The sequence below is a fragment of the Lissotriton helveticus genome, chromosome 1_1, assembly GCF_964261635.1.
Source record: "Lissotriton helveticus chromosome 1_1, aLisHel1.1, whole genome shotgun sequence".
Taxonomy (NCBI): Eukaryota; Metazoa; Chordata; class Amphibia; order Caudata; family Salamandridae; genus Lissotriton; species Lissotriton helveticus.
The window spans coordinates 132,459,311-132,478,689 of record NC_136057.1 but is presented as its reverse complement, the minus strand read 5'-3'; the positions used below and the strand labels follow the sequence as shown (position 1 = coordinate 132,478,689).

At 50.1% G+C, this 19,379-nt stretch overlaps 1 protein-coding gene across 5 annotated transcripts in view; it reads right to left on the bottom strand.

Annotated features, from left to right (window-relative positions):
* LOC144769768 (N-acyl-aromatic-L-amino acid amidohydrolase (carboxylate-forming)-like) overlaps nucleotides 1–19,379 on the bottom strand; it is a 263,725-nt gene that overhangs the window by 35,253 nt on the left and 209,093 nt on the right. For all 5 annotated transcript variants that reach the window (XM_078654120.1, XM_078654189.1, XM_078654055.1 and 2 more), the window contains exons 2-4: nucleotides 5,507–5,759; nucleotides 2,932–3,127; nucleotides 195–285 (exon numbers count right to left, since the gene is read on the bottom strand). In XM_078654120.1, the coding sequence (XP_078510246.1) occupies nucleotides 195–285; nucleotides 2,932–3,127; nucleotides 5,507–5,739 (520 nt within the window). In that variant the 5' untranslated portion in view covers nucleotides 5,740–5,759. The remainder of the gene's footprint in view (nucleotides 1–194; nucleotides 286–2,931; nucleotides 3,128–5,506; nucleotides 5,760–19,379) is intronic.

The following is a 19,379-nucleotide window of genomic DNA, read 5'->3' as shown; positions in this document are numbered from 1 at the left end:
TTTGAGAAGACTTGTTATACCAGCAGACCCCATTCAGTCAGGGATACCTTGTACTCTCTGTGAGGTGGACCTCCTTACTCTCTGAAACATCCCCTCACATCCCTCTTAACTCGCATGACCTCACAGCGTCATGCACCCGTACACCACCCATGGAGTCATACACTGCTTCGAGGGCTGCATCGAGCCAGACTCACCCATGCCGTTCATGCAGATGGAGTCGATGGTGTACGCTTCCTCGCCTGCCAGCTTGTACACGTAGATAGGACAGTTTTGCTTATAGTTGGTCTAATAAAAAAGATAATTCAAGGGATCACTAAGAGAGCAGGAAGCTCAAGATATCCAAGAAGACACCACAGTCCATGTACTCACAGTCTCATACCACATCACGCATACCGTCGGTGTGGCCAAGATCCTGGCTTTCCAGGAGATCGCGGGCCACATGACGTCCCAGGGACATCATAACCCCATTCCGACAAATTTTTAATCCCTCTCACAACAAGACATGGGTGGACATGGAGTGGTTCCATATTTTGTTTCAAGTGATATTTCTAGGTCTCATGTAGCACTCAAACTTGAGAAAGGATTCCTAAACTCTATGTGAGTATCATGAGCATCTTTGTCCTCGGGAGAGTTAGCACAGCGAGGTGGCACGGAAATTGCACCTGAGAAAAAGCTCAAGGTGACGGGTGTGAAGTGACACTAAATGGGAGGTAAAGAAAGGCTTGAAAATGTCTCCAGTTGTGAAAAATACTATGGTGGATTTCAAAATTCCTTTCAATTCCTGGCCTTTTTAGCAGAAATCACTGATCTCATTGTGGTGGAGCAAATTTAAACAAAGTTGGAGAAAATATTTTTCAGATTTTCAGTAAGGTTTCTGTCCAGTTTGGATGTATGATGGTAAGGATGTCGGTGAATGAACTTGGCTGTGTGGTTGTTTGATAGAGTGTGAAGAAGCTTCCTGTTTGTTGTTTGTACATATAGTGATGTGGGCATTGTAGTTGTGGCAGACAAGACCATTCGATGGGTGCATGGAGGTATGAAGGTGAATGTGTAAATGTGGCGGTGTGAATGTCTGATGGGTGTGTTTGGGTGTGTATTGCCGGATTTACAGGCATGTAATGGTGGTTCTGCTTTATTGTATGATGTTGGGGCAAGGCTGTATGATGGAGGAAGGGTGGCTATATGATAGTGGGTGAACATAAGTATGAAGGTGGGTGGTTTGGCACCCAATGTTGGGTTTACCAGTGGGTGCATGTGTAATAGTCGATGTGTTCGCGTATGATGTCGGGTGTGTGGATTTATGATGTTGACTATGCTGTGTGCTGATGTGTGATATTGCCTTTGTAGACGTCTGATGGTGGGTGTTTTGGCACCCGCTGATGGGTTTAACAGTGGGTGGATGTATAATAGTTGATGTTGGGTGTGGGCAGGGCTTTAAGTGAGCCGGGTCCTGCCGGTGCTGAGCACCAGCACTTCTAAAAAGCAGGTGCCAATATGGGTCCCTATCGGGCTCTTCATTTATGCCCGCATCCTCAGGGTGGAATTTTGTTTTTTAACTCTGCAGCAGTGCCACCATTCAGTGCCTTTGATGTAGGTCAAAAAGACTCGTTATAATTCTTTCACAGTCTCATAATTTCATAACTGAAGCATTTTCAATATTATATATAAGGAAGCCATAGTTTTTGCTTATTTAGATATGGAACTAACAACCACTGAAAAATCTGTGCTTAGCATAGTGTGCCACCCAACCGGTAATTTGCTGCTTCTGTCACTGCATCCAGATATATAATGCAAGTAACATTACGCCTACAACAAGTCAGGACTATTGGCTTTGCCAATGGTTGTTAGTCACATCAGATAAATAAGCAACAACTATGGCTTCATTATTCAGAATACTGAAAATGCTTCAGTTCTGAAATGATGAGACTGTGGAAGAACTATAACAAGTCTCTTATAAGTTACCTCTGCAGCAGTACCACCCTTCACTGCCTTTGATGTGAAAACATTTTTTAAATGTTTTTATCCTGAGGTTGAGGGCCGATAAGATCTCCATTTTTAGCACCTGTATGTTTTTTTTACAACTGCCAGTGCCGAGCACCAGCAGGACCCGGTCCACTTTAAGCCCTGCTGATAGCGGTGTTTTGTTTAAAGCAGAAAAAATGAGCGACAGTAAGCCGCTACGTCATGAGCCATCACAACATCTTTTGTCATTCATATCCTGTGGGGGAGTATCTGTCAAAAGGGAAGCGACTCCAAATATTCTTCAAACCCACCACCCCCATTTTTAATAATCACGCTGTGGATACTTTCACACCATAGTAAGGCCAGAGTAGTACGCTTAGCAATCGTGTGTTTGATTGCATTTTTAAAACAGTAACAGAACTTACCTGCAATGTTTAGATAAGTCTGTACATATTTATACATTGTCAATTTAATAGAAAAACTGTGAAAAATACTGAGGAGGACCCCGATTATTATTTCTTTCTCCCACTTGGGGGGTGGGGTGTCATTAAAAAGTTTGAAGACCACTGCTCTACACTCAGAGTTGATCTTTCTTGGTTACAGAAGACCCTTACAAAGGAAACCAGCTTAGATAGTTTGCCTGAAAAGATGACAGCATGCAAACTCTGGCGCAAAGCTACCTTTTCCGCAATACAAGCAGAACAAAGATCTTTTCTAATAAATGTAAAGGATGATTAGTGGACATTATCCGGATGCACTCTGGAATGAGGTTCTTGGCTGCCGTCATGTTTGGCGAACCAAACCCACCTTGGAGATACCAATTCCAAGAAAACCGTGAGGAGATGAGATGTTTTGTCCTCCACAATTTCCTCCAAAGATTGTGTGCACAATGGAGAAGAAGAGCCACCATGGTGGATTAATGCTCCCGGAAACCCTTCCATGAAAGGGTGACCCGGTGCCCAACCTTACCTGTATGTAGTTTGCCAGGTGCATGGCGAAGGCGTTCTGGGGGATGTCCACGATGATGCAGGCCCCCATGTTGGAGGTGGTGTTGTGCATGTCAAACATGAAGTCATGAGACTCCGGAGAGCCCTTCGGACCGTAGGTTTTGTTAATTTCCTTCGCTCGTTTGACCTCGTAGGGCTCGTCTTCGGAGTCCGGAGCACTGCAAGGGGTAAAGGGAAGATCAGGAGATAGAATGGGGTGTGACTGGACAAATCCTTAACTATGGAGACCCAAGCAACAAAGTTAGCAGGAACCTGTCATGGCACCCTTATGATGCTTAGAAAAATCCTATATCTCCTCCCCCCCATCTTCCAAAAGAACAGTGACCGAGGCCCTCATTCTATCCCGCCTGGACTACGTAAATTCATTGTACCTGGGAGCACCTATCTGGAAACCGCAGGTTGTTCAGAACTCCGCGGCTTGGGTTCTGCATAACACCCCCCGGCACATCTCTGCTCTTCAAGCATTGATCTCCCTGCATGGACTACTGGTAAATGTAAATGTAAATCCAGTACTTGTATAGCTCACGAATCACCCCTGAAGGGGTATCTCAGCGCTGGGGGGCAATAGGAAGATTAAACGAGTTATTTCCCAGAGTCGCATGGTGCTGGGCAGACCCCTGCCGCCAGAGCTGGGGATCAAACCGTGATCCCCAGCGTCCAGCGTCAGTCGCCCTGGCTGCGGCGCCCCACCGCTCCCCACAGAATCTCATTTAAAACCCTCTGCATGGCTCATACGGCACTCCTAGACAAAGGCCCTGCGATTAACCGTCCCTTGATCACTCCCTACATGCCGTAAAAAAGAACTTTGTGTTCCACCAGTGTATGCCTGGCCATGGTCCCTACCATATAAAGAGTCAGAATTGGAGGTTGGTCCTTCAGATGCAATGTTGCCAAACTTTGGTACTCGCTCCCCCTTACTCTGCAGACAGCCAACAAGAAACTCACTTTCCAGAAACGTCTAAAGACCTGGCAATTTTATAGACACCCCACCTAGATGTCCCTGGCTAGCCTGTGTCACTCTCATAGCGCTGGGATGCCCAAGGGTAGGTATGCGCTCTACTAAAGCTGGATAGATAGATAGATAGATAGATAGATAGATAGATAGATAGATAGATAGATAGATAGATAGACAGACAGACAGACAGACAGACAGACAGACAGACAGACAGACAGATAGACAGATAGACAGATAGACAGATAGACAGATAGACAGATAGATAGATAGATAGATAGATAGATAGATAGATAGATAGATAGAGTCCTCAGGAGTATGCCTGGGGAGGGAAACTATTTAGGAGATGCAAATGGTGTTTGAATTAGTATCTCAGGGTTAAAAGGCACATAGAACTGTGTTACCATTGACAAGGTAAATACCTATTGGACTGGTGCCTATTGGTGGAAGGTTGTGTGCAAGTTTGTGAGTATTTCTGAGACGGTGGCCTTACTGGAGATTGTGTGCATCTATGTGCATGTCAGTGTTTGAGTAAAGTGGTTCCTCTAGGGTGGGTCCTGTTGATGGAGCTGTGGGTCTGTTGTGTGTCTAAGATGATGGTTTCAGCAGGACTGAACCATGTTGCTGCAGGTGTGTCTGCATGTGCTTGATGGTGGTCACTCCCCTTGCCCTCTTTTTTTTTTAAATTGTTGATTGAGATTTATAGTCATGAGGCAGTGCAACAATACAAACCATGTCATAAGTACTAAAGAATAGAAAACATTTAGAATGGTTAATGGCGGTACACTGGTTACACTGAGCGGGTCCCAATACATTCAACACGATACGAAACATAATGCGTGCAACCTAAGAGCAGCTGGAAATAAAAGAGGACCAAGGAAAGGTGTGAGGATGGAGCAGGAGCCAAGGGGGAGGGACCAGCCGCAAGGGAGTCCGGATCAAGGGAAGAGTTGGGTAATCTCTGATCACGGATCATTGTGCAGGAAGGGCGGCCACACCCATTGGCCCATTTAAAGCATATGGTGTGTGTGAGAGAGAGATTTATGTCCTTCTGGACTGGGTCTTGTCAGTAGTGTTGTGTGTGGGTAGGTATGTGCATGCCTTTGATGCACCTTGAGACCCTCACGGGTGAGTAGCGCGCTTTATAAACCCCTGATTGATTGATTGGTGACCAGTGTTTGTGTTCACTTGAGGGAGGCCACTCTAAGGATGATGTAGAGGAAGAAAGTGGTGCTTGTGTGTATGTAGATGTGGTGCCTCCTGGACTGGGTCTTGTCAATGGTGGTGCGTGTGGGTAGGTCCTTGTGGTTCTGCATACCTTTGGTGGACCAGTGTTTGCGTTCACTTAAGGGAGGCCACTCTAGGAATGATGTAGAGGAAGAAAGTGGTGCTTGTGTGTATGTAGATGTGGTGCCTCCTGGACTGGGTCTGGTCAGTGGTGGTGCGTGTGGGTAGGTCCTTGTGGTTCTGCATACCTTTGGTGGACCAGTGTTTGCGTTCACTTGAGGGAGGCGACTCTAGGGATGATGCTCCAGAGGAAGAAAGTGATAGCAGTGGGGACAGAGAGGGATGGGGTGATACTCACTCTAACACCTGCATTTTGAAGCTGCGGTTCAGGTCCTGATCTATGTACCGTACGCACTTCTCCGTGGCACGTGGGTTGGCGATGAAGGCTGAGGCACTGAAGGTGGAACGCTGCAGCTCAGAAGGGTCTTTAATCCAGTGCTTGGCAAGGAAGACCCCCGACATTTCATTGCCGTGGGTGGCCCCGCTCACGACAACACGAGTCAGTGGCTTCAAGGGTGCTTGGGCTGTCATCGTAACAGCACGATATGACCCTGCAAAGACAAAGGGGCCACAAGACCATTGGTTAGTCGTCATGGATTGACTCTTGAGCTCCTGGACCAACAGTGAACAGAAGGCGCTTGTTAAAACTAGGGCTCCCGGCTTTATGGTATTTATTTCTTTAACATTTCCGTCTGTATTTATTCATATTTATTTTTTGCCCATCTTATTGGTATTTATCCATATTTATTTTGTGCTTTGCAAATATATGGAGTCATAAAATTGTATCTTTCCAGATGTGTTTCACGTTTTAAACATGCACTCATACTTTGCTGCCTGTCGCGTGTTAGCACATTAAGCAGCCAAATATAGCAAAAGACTACACCTTCAGGTAAACATGAGCATTATAATACAAATAGACATTACCATATATCTGCATTTACGGAAATCTCTATCTATTTTTAACTTTCTATGCTGCCTATCTGCTCAGCTGTGGTCCTAGAAGCCACGAAAAACAGCATGGAGAGTCAACCAGAAGAAGCACACTTTTCTGCATTTTCACACTTTTAAAAATAAATACAGACAGGAAACACATTGTTTTCTGTCTGTAATCATCTGTAAAAATTCGTAAAAACAGAACATCATGAGCCTTAGTTGTAACCGGCTGTTCTTTGTAATGCATCCTCTTCATAGATTCTCTGTTCCCTGCTGCTCAGCCAGTGTGTGATGTCATGGTTTGTTGATGAGTGCATTCTTATGTGTTCCCTATAACTGTCAAGAAGTGATAAAAAATTCTGACAGTGGGGGGTGTGACAGGGGGTACATCTCGGTGGTTAGTTTGGTCCTCTCAGAAGACAAAATCCTCAGTCAAGCTCAAAGAAAAGACCTCAGATATTGACACCACCAGATTCGCCTAACATAATGCCCAGAGGGTCTTTAAACCCCAGATGAGATGAAGCATTGGCAGGGCCAACAGCTAATAGAAATGTTATATTACGGAAGCAATGAGAGCATGAAGTAGGAGTAAACACGCTACACTACACGCATGCTACCACAGAGCAAACATCTAAGCGACAAGCTTTCCTTCTTGCAGGAACCTCACCCATGATAGATGGGATCTCTCTGATGAGCTGAAGGATGACGCAGACTAGTCACAGGTTTGTAATCCTGTGTGCTGGTATCTATAGAGCAGAGATGTTTTAAAGCATGGGCAAAGTAGGTAAGTGCCCAGGGCTCCCACCTTCCGTCTATTTCTCTATGTCAAACTTTACAGTATTATTCATTGTTGTTTGGGATCATCGGGCTTGAATTAACAGAAAATTGGTTATCATACACACCGTTGATCTAACCAGAGGCTCCTTAGGTATATTATTCCCAGGGCCCAGTTGCATAACCAAGGCCCCCCAAAGCGCCCTCGATGCGGGGGTCCACCAAGTTACAGGGGGCCCCTCAGCACAGTACTCTGCCTGGAGAGCTCTTCAATGGGTTCGGAAGGGGCACCTCCACGTACCTTGCAGTGGGCCCCCTCAAGTTTCATTACACCAGTGTTGGGCCCCAAAATTCCTCAGGATGGCACTGTTTATAGAGCATGATCCCAGCTGGAGAGGGGTTCTACCAAAATACTGGGGCGCTTATATCCCTCTGCACTTGTGTAGTCGCACAATATCGACTACCACTATATCGTCAAGGTACGTAGATGTGGAGTAGATGCCTACACGCCAATATACTTACAGGCAACTATACACAGGCCAACATACCAAGATACCCTTACACGCAGGCTAACCGATAACCTTACACACAGGCCAACATAACCTTATGCACCATCCAACAAACCAACAGATAACCTTACACGCAGGCCAACATACCAACGGATAACCTTACGTGCAGGCCAACATACCAATGGATAACCTTACACACAGGCCACCAAAGCAACAGATAATCTTACACACAAACCAACATACCAACATATAACCTTACACGCAGGCCAACAAACCAACGGAAAACCTTACACGCTGGCCAACAAACCAACAGATAACCTTACACACAGGCCAACATACCAACAGATAACCTTACACGCAGGCCAACAAACCAACGGAAAACCTTACACGCTGCCCAACAAACCAACAGATAACCTTACACACAGGCCAACATACCAAAAGATAACCTTACACGCAGGCCAACAAATCAACGGAAAACCTTACACGCTGGCCAACATAACAACAGATAACCTTTCCCAGCAGCTCTGCCATCCTTTAGTTGCACTGCACCTCTCTCCCCAGCAGCATTGACTCTCTTGGCAGCCTCTCCTCAGAGGCACTGCTGTCTGAGCGGCACTGCACCCGTCTCAGCAGCTCTACCTCCCCTTTACCTGCACTGCATCTCCCTCCTCAGTAGCACTGCACTCTTTTGGCAGCCTCTCCTCTGCAGCACTGCTGTCCCATGAGCAGCACTGCACCCTTCTCAACAGCTCTACCTCCCCTTTACCTGCACTGCATCTCCCTCCTCAGTAGCACTGCACTCTTTTGGCAGCCTCTCCTCTGCAGCACTGCTGTCCCATGAGCAGCACTGCACCCTTCTCAACAGCTCTGCCTCCCCTTTACCTGCACTGCATCTCCCTCCTCAGTAGCGCTGCACTCTTTTAGCAGCCTCTCCTCTGCAGCACTGCTGTCCTATGAGCAGCAATGCACCCTTCTCAGCAGCTCTGCCTTCTTTTAGCTGCACTGCATCTCCCTCCCCAGCAGCACTGCACTCCCTTGGCATCCTCTCCTCTGCAGCACTGCTGTCCCCTGGGCAGCACTGCACCTTTCTCAGCAGCTCTGCCTTCCTTTACCTGCACTGCAGATTTCTCCAGTGTACCACAGCACTCTCTTGGCAGCCTCTCCTCGGCGGCACTGCTGTCCCATGAGCAGCACTGCACCCTTCACAGCAGCTCTTCCTTCTTTTAGCTGCGCTGCATCTCCGTCCCCAGCAGCACTGCACTCCCTTGGCAGCCTCTCCTCTGCAGCACTGCTGTCCCCTGAGCAGCACTGCACCGTTCTCAGCAGCTCTGCCTACTCTTTACCTGCACTGCAGCTCCCTCCCTGGCAGCACTGACTCTCTTGGCAGCCTCTCCTCTGCCGCACTGCTGTCCCATGAGCAGCCCTGCACCCATCTCAGCAGCTCTGCCTCCCCTTTACCTGCACTGCACCTCCCTCCCCAGCAGCACTGACTCTCTTTGCAGCCTGTCCTCAGCATTACTGCTGATCCCTGAGCAGCACTGCACCCATCTCAGTAGCTCTGCCTACTCTTTACCTGCACTGCAGCTCCCACCCTGGCAGCACAGCACTCTCTTGGCAGCCTCTCCTCAGAGGCACTGCTGTCTGAGCGGCACTGCACCCTTCTCAGCAGCTCTGCCTCCCCTTTACCTGCATTGCACCTCCCTCCCCAGCAGCACGGACTCTCTTTGCAGCCTCTCTTCTGCCGCACTGCTGACCTCTGAGCGGCACTGCACCCTTCTCAGCAGCTCTGCCTCCCCTTTACCTGCACTGCAGCTCCCTCCTCAGTAGCACTGCACTCTCTTGGCAGCCTCTCCTCAGAGGCACTGCTGTCTGAGCGGCACTGCACCCTTCTCAGCAGCTCTGCCTCCCCTTTACCTGCATTGCACCTCCCTCCCCAGCAGCACTGACTCTCTTTGCAGCCTCTCCTCTGCCGCACTACTGACCTCTGAGCGGCACTGCACCCTTCTCAGCAGCTCTGCCTCCCCTTTACCTGCACTGCAGCTCCCTCCTCAGTAGCACTGCACTCTCTTGGCAGCCTCTCCTCGGCAGCACTGCTGACCTCTGAGCAGCACTGCACCCTTCTCAGCAGCTCTGCCTTCTTTTAGCTGCACTGCACCTCCCTCCCCAGCAGCACTGACTCTCTTGGCAGCCTCTCCTCGGCAGCACTGCTGTCCCATGAGCGGCACTGCACCCTTCTCAGCAGCTCTGCCTCCCCTTTACCTGCACTGCAGCTCCCACCCCGGCAGCACAGCACTCTCTTGGCAGCCTCTCCTCAGAGGCACTGCTGTCTGAGCGGCACTGCACCCTTCTCAGCAGCTCTGCCTCCCCTTTACCTGCACTGCACCTCCCTCCCCAGCAGCACTGACTCTCTTTGCAGCCTCTCCTCTGCCGCACTGCTGACCTCTGAGCGGCACTGCACCCTTCTCAGCAGCTCTGCCTCCCCTTTACCTGCACTGCAGCTCCCTCCTCAGTAGCACTGCACTCTCTTGGCAGCCTCTCCTCGGCAGCACTGCACCTTCTCAGCAGCTCTGCCTTCTTTTAGCTGCACTGCAGCTCCCTCCCCAGCAGCACTAACTCTCTTGGCAGCCTCTCCTCGGCAGCACTGCTGTCCCATGATCGGCACTGCACCCTTCTCAGCAGCTCTGCCTCCCCTTTACCTGCACTGCAGCTCCCTCCTCAGTAGCACTGCACTCTCTTGGCAGCCTCTCCTCGGCAGCACTGCTGACCTCTGAGCAGCACTACACCCTTCTCAGGAGCTCTGCCTTCTTTTAGCTGCACTGCAGCTACCTCCCCAGCAGCACTGACTCTCTTGGCAGCCCCTCCTCGGCAGCACTGCTGTCCCATGAGCGGCACTGCACCCTTCTCAGCAGCTCTGCCTCCCCTTTACCTGCACTGCAGCTCCCACCCCGGCAGCACAGCACTCTCTTGGCAGCCTCTCCTCAGAGGCACTGCTGTCTGAGCGGCACTGCACCCTTCTCAGCAGCTCTGCCTCCCCTTTACCTGCACTGCACCTCCCTCCCCAGCAGCACTGACTCTCTTTGCAGCCTCTCCTCTGCCGCACTGCTGACCTCTGAGCGGCACTGCACCCTTCTCAGCAGCTCTGCCTCCCCTTTACCTGCACTGCAGCTCCCTCCTCAGTAGCACTGCACTCTCTTGGCAGCCTCTCCTCGGCAGCACTGCACCTTCTCAGCAGCTCTGCCTTCTTTTAGCTACACTGCAGCTCCCTCCCCAGCAGCACTGACTCTCTTGGCAGCCTCTCCTCGGCAGCACTGCTGTCCCATGATCGGCACTGCACCTCTGCCTCCCCTTTACCTGCACTGCAGCTCCCTCCTCAGTAGCACTGCACTCTCTTGGCAGCCTCTCCTCGGCAGCACTGCTACCCTCTGAGCAGCACTGCACCCTTCTCAGCAGCTCTGCCTTCTTTTAGCTGCACTGCAGCTCCCTCCCCAGCAGCACTGACTCTCTTGGCAGCCCCTCCTCGGCAGCACTGCTGTCCCATGAGCGGCACTGCACCCTTCTCAGCAGCTCTGCCTCCCCTTTACCTGCACTGCAGCTCCCTCCTCAGTAGCACTGCACTCTCTTGGCAGCCTCTCCTCAGCAGCACTGCTGTCCCCTGAGCAGTGCACAGACACCGCTGCCACTCCCGGCGACGTCTCTCACTTTCTATGTTTGTGTTTGTTCAACAAGCAATGTTCTGCCACAATCCCAGGAAATATCACCCCCTCCAGTGATTCTTTATATCAGAGCTGGTTCTCCCTCCCCCACTCCCTTCCATACATTGCTGCTCTACCGGCATTATTTCTGTCCTGTCACTCCTTTTCTACTCTTCGCTCCACCGTATGCCCTCCCTTCTTTCCTGGTGTGTTTTACCATTTTATTTTACTGTTTTATCTCTTCTCCCCATTTCATCCTATTGGTATTTCTTCTTATTGCATTCGTTGCCATTAATTATCTCTCCCCCTTCTCCTTTCCCATGGTTTCCTCCTCAAACTCTTTTTTCATTTTATCTGTCTCCTTTTACTTTCCTAACTTCAGCTTTCATCACTTTTATCCTTGTCCGCTTTCCCATTTTCTCCTGCTGCTTCTTACATTTTATGTTTTACTTCTTCCTCCAATTTTCCAATTCGTTTCTCCTCTTTCTTCCTTTCCCATCCATCCTCCTTTCTTGTTCCTTCTGTGAGAAGTTAGCCTGGTATATGATGTCCACTAGTTCTAGTGGGCACCTTGCACCAGTCTAAACGACCCTTATTGATGGTGGTTGTAAAGTCAACCTTATAGACAAGATATCCTAGTGGTAGCATGAACCAGCAGTCTTAGGCTAAGACTTCAGAGAACATGTGAAGCCAGCTTTTTTACAAATTATAATCCCTTGAATACCAAATGAAAGGACACCACACAAGGTATATATCAAATATATATGTATTCATTTCTAACACAACCCCTCTGCACTCTTTTTGAGGTCAGAGGTCAAAGTACATTACAAGTTTCTCAATCAGCATACGATAAATTGCACAAATACAGTTATGTCCTAGGGGCCTCACAAACGATATACTAAAGAAGTGGTATAAGAACCACGTGAGAGTTAGACAGCAGGCCTAGGGCCTGTAGGATCGCTGGGGCAACACTAAACAACCAAAGGTTAGGGAGTAGGAGGCCCACAGGAGACGCGTACAGTGTCTAAACACAGTCGCGAGTTACCATTGACTTATAATGGGAAACAAAGAAGTTACAAAGTTACTGTTTAAGGGCACTTCCGGATGGACTAGGATGAAACCCCTTTAGATTAGGACTCTTCGAGAGTCAAGACCCACGGGAGCACCGGAGTACTCGTGTTACCTCACCCAGGGAAGCCGGGTGCATAGGTGCCTTTTGGTGCTGGGTTTCGTTGTCGTTTTCTATGGAGATCTGCAAAGAAGTGCTGCAGGCGACCAGAGGAAAAGTGTCCGGGTGGATCCAAGGGTGGATCGAAGATCTGTAGAACCTGAAAGCAGAGGGGACAGAGTCCGGGTCACTAGCCAGTGACCAGAAAGAAACCAGGAAGGAACCAGGCGATGTCGCTGGCTTGAAGGTGAAGAAGGTGAGATTGTCTCTTCAGCCACGAGGTCCAGGAGGCATCGACGATGACCAGGAGCTGCATACAAGCTGTCCCACGATGGATCTAGTAGACTGCAGTGTCGGTATCCGGATTGGACCCAACAAGCCTTGGCAACCGCAACCCACACAGGATGACGAGATTGGCTCTGTTGCAGACCAGCAAGGTCTGTGGCACTTCTCCTTTGAAGGAAAGCTGGAGCAAGCCTGGAACAACCAGGAAAATTGTTTAGTTAATAGAAAAGTCTTCAGAGGGCTCACTAGCCAATGGGCAAGGAACTGGGAGGACGCGTCAAGCTGAAATACAAGAGCAGGCCTCACGCAGCACTCGTGGAGTGTGGAGGGCTGAACTTCAGTGCAAATGGTGCTCGGATCTGGGGCTTCTCGTACCCCAATGCACAACTGTGATGGTACCTCGGTAGTCGAGAAGTTAGCAAAATGCAGGATGTCCAGGGTGTCTGGTCCCACATCTCTCGTGTCCGCCACGGGTCTTAGCTTTGCTGTGGATGTGAGTCGGAGTTGGAGGTGTCTGAGAGTCCAGTTCCTGTGTCGCTGAGTCTTCGGGTTCCGGTGGGAGCGTCGACAAAGCAGACTGGCTTCTCCTTTGAAGGAAAGCTGGAGCAACCAGGAAAACAGTTTAGTTTAATAGAAAAGTCTTCAGAGGGCTCACTAGCCAATGGGCAAGGAACCGGGAGGACGCGTCAAGCTGAAATACAAGAGCAGGCCTCACGCAGCACTCGTAGAGTGTGGAGGTCTGAACTTCAGTGCAAATGGCGCTCGGATCTGGGGCTTCTCGTACCCCAATGCACAACTGTGATGGTACCTCAGTAGTCGAGCAGTTAGCAAAATGCAGGATGTCCAGGGTGTCTGGTCCCACAACTCTCGTGTCCGCCACGGGTCTCAGCTTTGCTGTGGATGTGGGTCGGAGTTGGAGATGTCTGAGAGTCCAGTTCCTATGTCGCTGAGTCTTTGGGTTCCGGTGGGAGCGTCGACAAAGCAGACTGGCAAGTTACTGGTGGTGCCTATTTGCACAGGGTGGTCACTCCTTGACCACAAGGGAGATGTCTTCCGTCTTCCAGTCAGAATAGAATGTCGAAGGTCCAAGAGTTCTGTATCAAAGTTTCTTTCCAGGATAATCTAAAGTCCTGGGGACACAGCTCCTATACTTATACTAAGCTAAGGGGCTGGATTACCTACCTAGATCCCTCCTATGGGTGGACCTGAGAAGGGGGTGGTTACACCCCTTTCCCTTTCTCCAGTTTCACGCCAGAGCGGGGCTGGAGTGCCCCAGCAACTGGTTTGAACCTGGCTATGCATGGAGCACCTTGTGCCCCAGGCAGTGTATAGATGCATTCACTGAATGCAGCCCTCCCTGCCCCAATACACATAACCCCTGTCTGGGGAGGTGCTGGCACCTCCCTGGACAGGAAACCTATTGTCCAGGCCGCCCTTGCTGGAGTTTCCCCCAGCAACAAGAGGTTGCTGCATCCATTTTGTGATGCTGAGGCTCTGTTTAACTTTAACCGGTTAAAGCAGTAACATACATGTCTTCTCCCTCTAGAAGGGTGGAATGCTACCCCCGCTGCCAGAATTGGCAGGGGGGGTAGTATTCCAAAGTGTTTGACACCTTACACGACATGTTTTGATAAAGCCAAACCAAAGTTAGCATTAACCACATTAATTATAATGAACTTAAGAGTATGTGGTATGGCTAGATCAGAGAACAGCTATAAGGAGATGGTTCCGAAAGCTGCAGAGGGGCTCAGCTCATGCTAGGGCACCCTCTCACATAAAACCAAGCACTCTGCCTCCAGGATTGTCGAGGCCTACCATAGGAGTGACTTATAGGTGTATATGTGTCTGTATGTAAAGTTCAAGTTCAAGTTCAAGTTCTAGCATTTATAAAGCGCACTACTCACCCAGAGGGTCTCAAGGCGCTTGGGGAGGGGGTTCATTATTTGTCGAATAGCCAGGTTTTAAGTTCTTTTCTGAAGGAGAAGTGGTTTTGAGTAAGGCGGAGGTGAGAGGGGAGTGAGTTCCAGGTCTTGGCAGCCAGGAAGGAGAAGGATCTGCCACCCATGGTGGGTTTTCGGATGCGCGGGACTGTGGCGAGGGCTTGATTGGAGGATCTTAGTTGGCGGGTGGGTTTGTAGAAGGATAGTCGTGAGTTGAGGCATTCGGGTCCTAGGTTGTAGAGGGCCTTGTGTGCGTGGGTGAGAAGACGGAACGTAATTCTTTTGTTGACGGGAAGCCAGTGTAGGTTCTTTAGGTGTCCGGTAATGTGTTCTCGGCGAGGGATGTCCAATATGAGTCTTGCTGATGAGTTTTGGATGCGTTGGAGTTTTTTCTGTAATTTTGCTGTGATTCCCGCGTATAGTGTGTTACCGTAATCCAGTCGACTCGTGACCAGTGCGTGGGTCACAGTCTTTCTTGTTTCGAGGGGGATCCAGCGGAAGATCTTTTTGAGGATGCGAAGTACGTTGAAGCAGGAGGATGAGACTGCGTTAACTTGTCTGGACATTGAGAGAGAGGAGTCTAGGATGAAGCCCAGGTTACGTGCGTGGTCAGTGGGTGTGGGTGCTGAGCCTAGAGCGGAAGGCCACCAAGAGTCGTCCCAGGCCGAGGGTGAGGATCCTAGGATGAGCACTTCAGTTTTGTCTGAGTTGAGTTTTAGGCGGCTCTGTTTCATCCATTCGGCTACTTCTTTCATGCCTTCGTGAAGATTTGTTTTGGCGGTGTTCGGGTCTTTGGTGAGGGAGAGGATTAATTGGGTGTCGTCGGCGTAGGAGATGATGTTGAGGTTGTGTTGGCGCGCGATGGATGCGAGTGGGCTCATGTAGACGTTGAAGAGGGTGGGACTGAGTGAAGACCCTTGTGGTACTCCACAGATGACTTCTGTGGCTTCTGAGTTGAAAGGGGGAAGTCGGACTCGTTGAGTTCTCCTGGCGAGGAACGAGATGATCCAGTCCAGGGCTTTCCCTTGTATGCCGATGTTGCTGAGGCGTTGTATAAGGGTGCTGTGGCAGACCGTGTCGAAAGCGGCGGAGAGGTCGAGTAGAATGAGGGCCGCAGTTTCTCCGTTGTCCAGTAGTGTTCGGATGTCGTCTGTCGCTGCAATGAGGGTGGTTTCGGTGCTGTGTTTGGCTCGAAACCCAGATTGAGAAGGATCGAGGGAGTGGTTGGATTCAAGGAAGGCGGCGAGCTGGCTGTTGACGGCTTTCTCAATGACTTTGGCGGGGAAAGGGAGGAGGGATATGGGTCGGTAGTTTTTAAGTTCAGAGGGGTCTGCTGTGGGTTTCTTCAAGAGGGCGCTGAGTTCGGCGTGTTTCCAACTTTCTGGAAAGGTGGCAGAGTTGAACGAGCAGTTGATGACATCACGAAGATGGGGTGCGATGATGGAGTTAGCTTTGTTGAAGATGTGGTGGGGGCAGGGGTCGGTTGGCGATCCAGAATGGATTGAGTTCATTAGGCGGATGGTGTCTTCAGTGGTGATTGTGTCCCAGGCGCTAAGGTAGTTGGTTGGCGGAGTGGGATCTGAGGGAAGTGGGGAGGGTAGATCGTTGGGAGTGTTCGCGAAACTGTTGTGGATGTCGGCGATTTTGTTGTAGAAGAAGGAGGATAACGCGTCGCAGAGGTCTTGCGAGGGGGTGATGTCGTTAGATGCTGCGGTGGGGTTGGTGAATTCTTTGACGATGTTGAAAAGTTCCTTGCTGTTGTGGGTGTTGTTGTCGAGACGATCCTTGAATGCTGATTTCTTGGCGGATCGAATCAGTTGGTGATGGTTGCGGGTGGCTGCCTTGAGGGTGGCCATGTTGTCGGTGGTTTGGTTTTTTCTCCATGTTTTCTCCAGGGTGCGGCATAGTTTCTTGGATTTTTTAAGATCATCATTGAACCAGGATGTCTTTTTGCTGGCTGGTTTGGTCTGGTGCTTTTTCAGGGGTGCTAATTCGTCAGCACTGTGGGTGATCCATTGCTTGAGATCGGTGGCCGCTTGGTTTGGGTCCAATGAGAGGGTGGGAGGATTTTGGTTGAGTGATGAGAGGAGTTGGTCGGAGGTGACTTTGTTCCAGTTTCTCCGAGGAATGGGTTGTGGGCGGTTGTAGTTCAGGGTAGTTTTGTAGCTGAAGTGAACACAGCTGTGGTCCGTCCAATGGAGAACTGTGGTGCGATCGAAGGAGATGTGCTTGCTGGAGGTGAAGATAGGGTCGAGTGTGTGTCCGGCTGTGTGAGTGGGGGCGTCAACAAGTTGTTTATTTTATTTATTTATTTTATTTAGAAAGTTTTATATAGCGCGAACGTGACCCTTGGGTATCAGAGCGCTTCACAACATATATGAACAGGAGGTATATTAGAAATACAGAATACATAAACATGAGGTAGATTAGACAAACCATTCACATAGCGTTACCTAAAGGGAATGAAGGTAGGTAGTTATAGTTCCATACATTAGGTGTAACCTACTGCTACAATTCACCTAGCATTGTCTTACTGGAGTATGGTAATTTATTTATACTTTACATAACTAGGCGTATCATGTTTGAGTCCGAGATTGGCCAGGTTGTCCAGAAGGGTGGTGGTGTTGCTGTCGAGTGTGTTTTCAAGGTGGTAGTTGAGGTCTCCTAGAAGAATGTAGTTCTCGGAGGCGAGGGCATGTTGGCTGACGAAGTCCGTGATGTCATCGCAGGATTGAGTGCGGGTACCTGGCGGTCTGTAGATGAGGGTGCCTCTGAGAGTGGTCCTGGGGTCGGTGTGGATTTGGAAGTGGAGATGTTCGGCGTTTGCAAGATTGTCCTCGGAGCTGGTTGTGATTTTGATGGTATTTCTGTGGATAATGGCGATGCCTCCTCCAGTTTGATTGGTGCGGTCTTTTCGTATAATCTTGTAAGCGTCCGGTATGGCTATGGCGATGTCGGGAGCAGAAGATGCGTTCATCCATGTTTCAGTGAGGAAGGCGATGTCAGGTGATGCTGTGTCGATTAGGTCCCAGAGTTCTGTTGCATGTCTGTGGACCGAGCGGGTGTTCAGTAGGATGCAGTTCAGGCGATTGGGTTCGGAGATGTGTATGGAGGAATTGGGTTTGGTTAGGGTTCTGAGGCAGTTGAACTTGCAGGAGAGGCAGGCGAATGTGCCGTGGGTGCGTCCTGGGGTGGCCTCGCAGCATTGTGGTGTGCGTCCGGGGTTGAGGGTGAGGAGAGTTGCGGTATCATAAGTGAGTCTGGTGGACTGGGTACGGTGGGGGCCAGGGGGTCTGGCGCTGGGCGTGGGACAGGCGCGGACGGGCGTAGACGGGCTTACCTTTGGCGCACCTTCGGCGCGGATGGGGCGCGACCGCTGCGCGTTAACGCTGCGCGCAAAAGCATCTGTCATATGTGGGTAGTGGAAGGGGAGGGGCGAGGGAGGGTCAGCTGGGAGGCGGGTTCTGGGTGGAGGGGCGGGCTGGAAGGCACAAACAAACAGGATGGCAGCAAAACAAACGAGGACGATGTTGGGGTGGGAAGAGGCGCAGGCGTAGATAAGGCCAGGCGCTACAGTATGCAGCAGCACCCTTTAATTGGCACGACGTGGGCTGAGCAGGAAATCGTGCTCTCTAATTGATAATCACAATGCAGTGCAAGCACAATTCAAACTATCATCAGCAATGCAGTGCGAGCGCAGCTCTCCGAGTGAAACAAACAATGCAATGCGAGCGCAGTTCAAGTAGATGAATAATTGCACAGATAGCGCTACGATACCACTGGCTGGAGGCAGGGAGCTGGGGGAGCGGCCGCTGCTGACGAAGTCAGGACGGTCACCGTCTAAAGGTAGATATAGGTATACTATATCTAAGTAAGGGGTGATTACACCACCTTACCCAAGCTGAGTGATCAGCCTGCTGTGTCAGTTTGGAGGGCCAGCCAGGGGAGGCATCATACATGCTGCAGCCCCTGGTAGGCCTTGGATGCACCTATGCCCTGGGTACCTATGGTACACTTTACAGGGGCTCACAGAGGTGACCCAATACCCAATCTGGTATGTACCTAAAGTACATGGTATCAATTTAGAGAGAGAACAGCTGGGCTGTGGGTCTGATTAGCAGGCCCACAGCCACATTAAAGTCGAAAAACCAGAGAATCACAGCAAAAAGTGGGGGTGACCATAGGAAGCAGACCCTACTCTCCTACACATCCTTTTCCTTTTTATCTTCTATGCCCATTTGCACCTCGTGTTCTTCCATATACCCCTCATCAGCCAGGATAGCTTGACTGCAGTAGCATGGAGAGGATGGAACCCACGTCTGGGCATACCCGTCCCAATCGGGTGACAAATGCAAAAAGAACAATTGATGGACAGAATGCAGAACAATGTCAAAGATTCACCCCTGTACAGAGATCTGGGCCTAAATCCATCGTTTTTTTGCTCCCCGTGCCATTCGAGTTTGAACCCAGCCATATGCAAATCAGTCTTGACCCTGCACCCAATGGGAACTGATGAGAGGTGTTACCCCGAAACCGGTCCCAGGATGCTTGTTTCCAGTTCAGAGAAGACCTGGCTTGGCATTTTGCACTGGACTGTTCCCATGAGGCACAGGGTCAAGGCTGATTTGCATATAGCTTTGTTTGAACTGGGGTGGCGGAGTAAGCTAAAGAACGATGATCACTGTGACTGGGGGTGAGTGTCTGAAAAGTTTCCGCGCTCGTCCATCATCTCCTTGTGTTTGCTTTGTGTACCGTAAGTTGGCAGGGTATGCCCAGACGTGGGTCCCTTGCCCACTTTGCCACTGCATTCAAGCTCGTCTGGCTGATGAGGGCTGTTAGCCCGAAACCTGGACTGTTCCCATGAGGCACA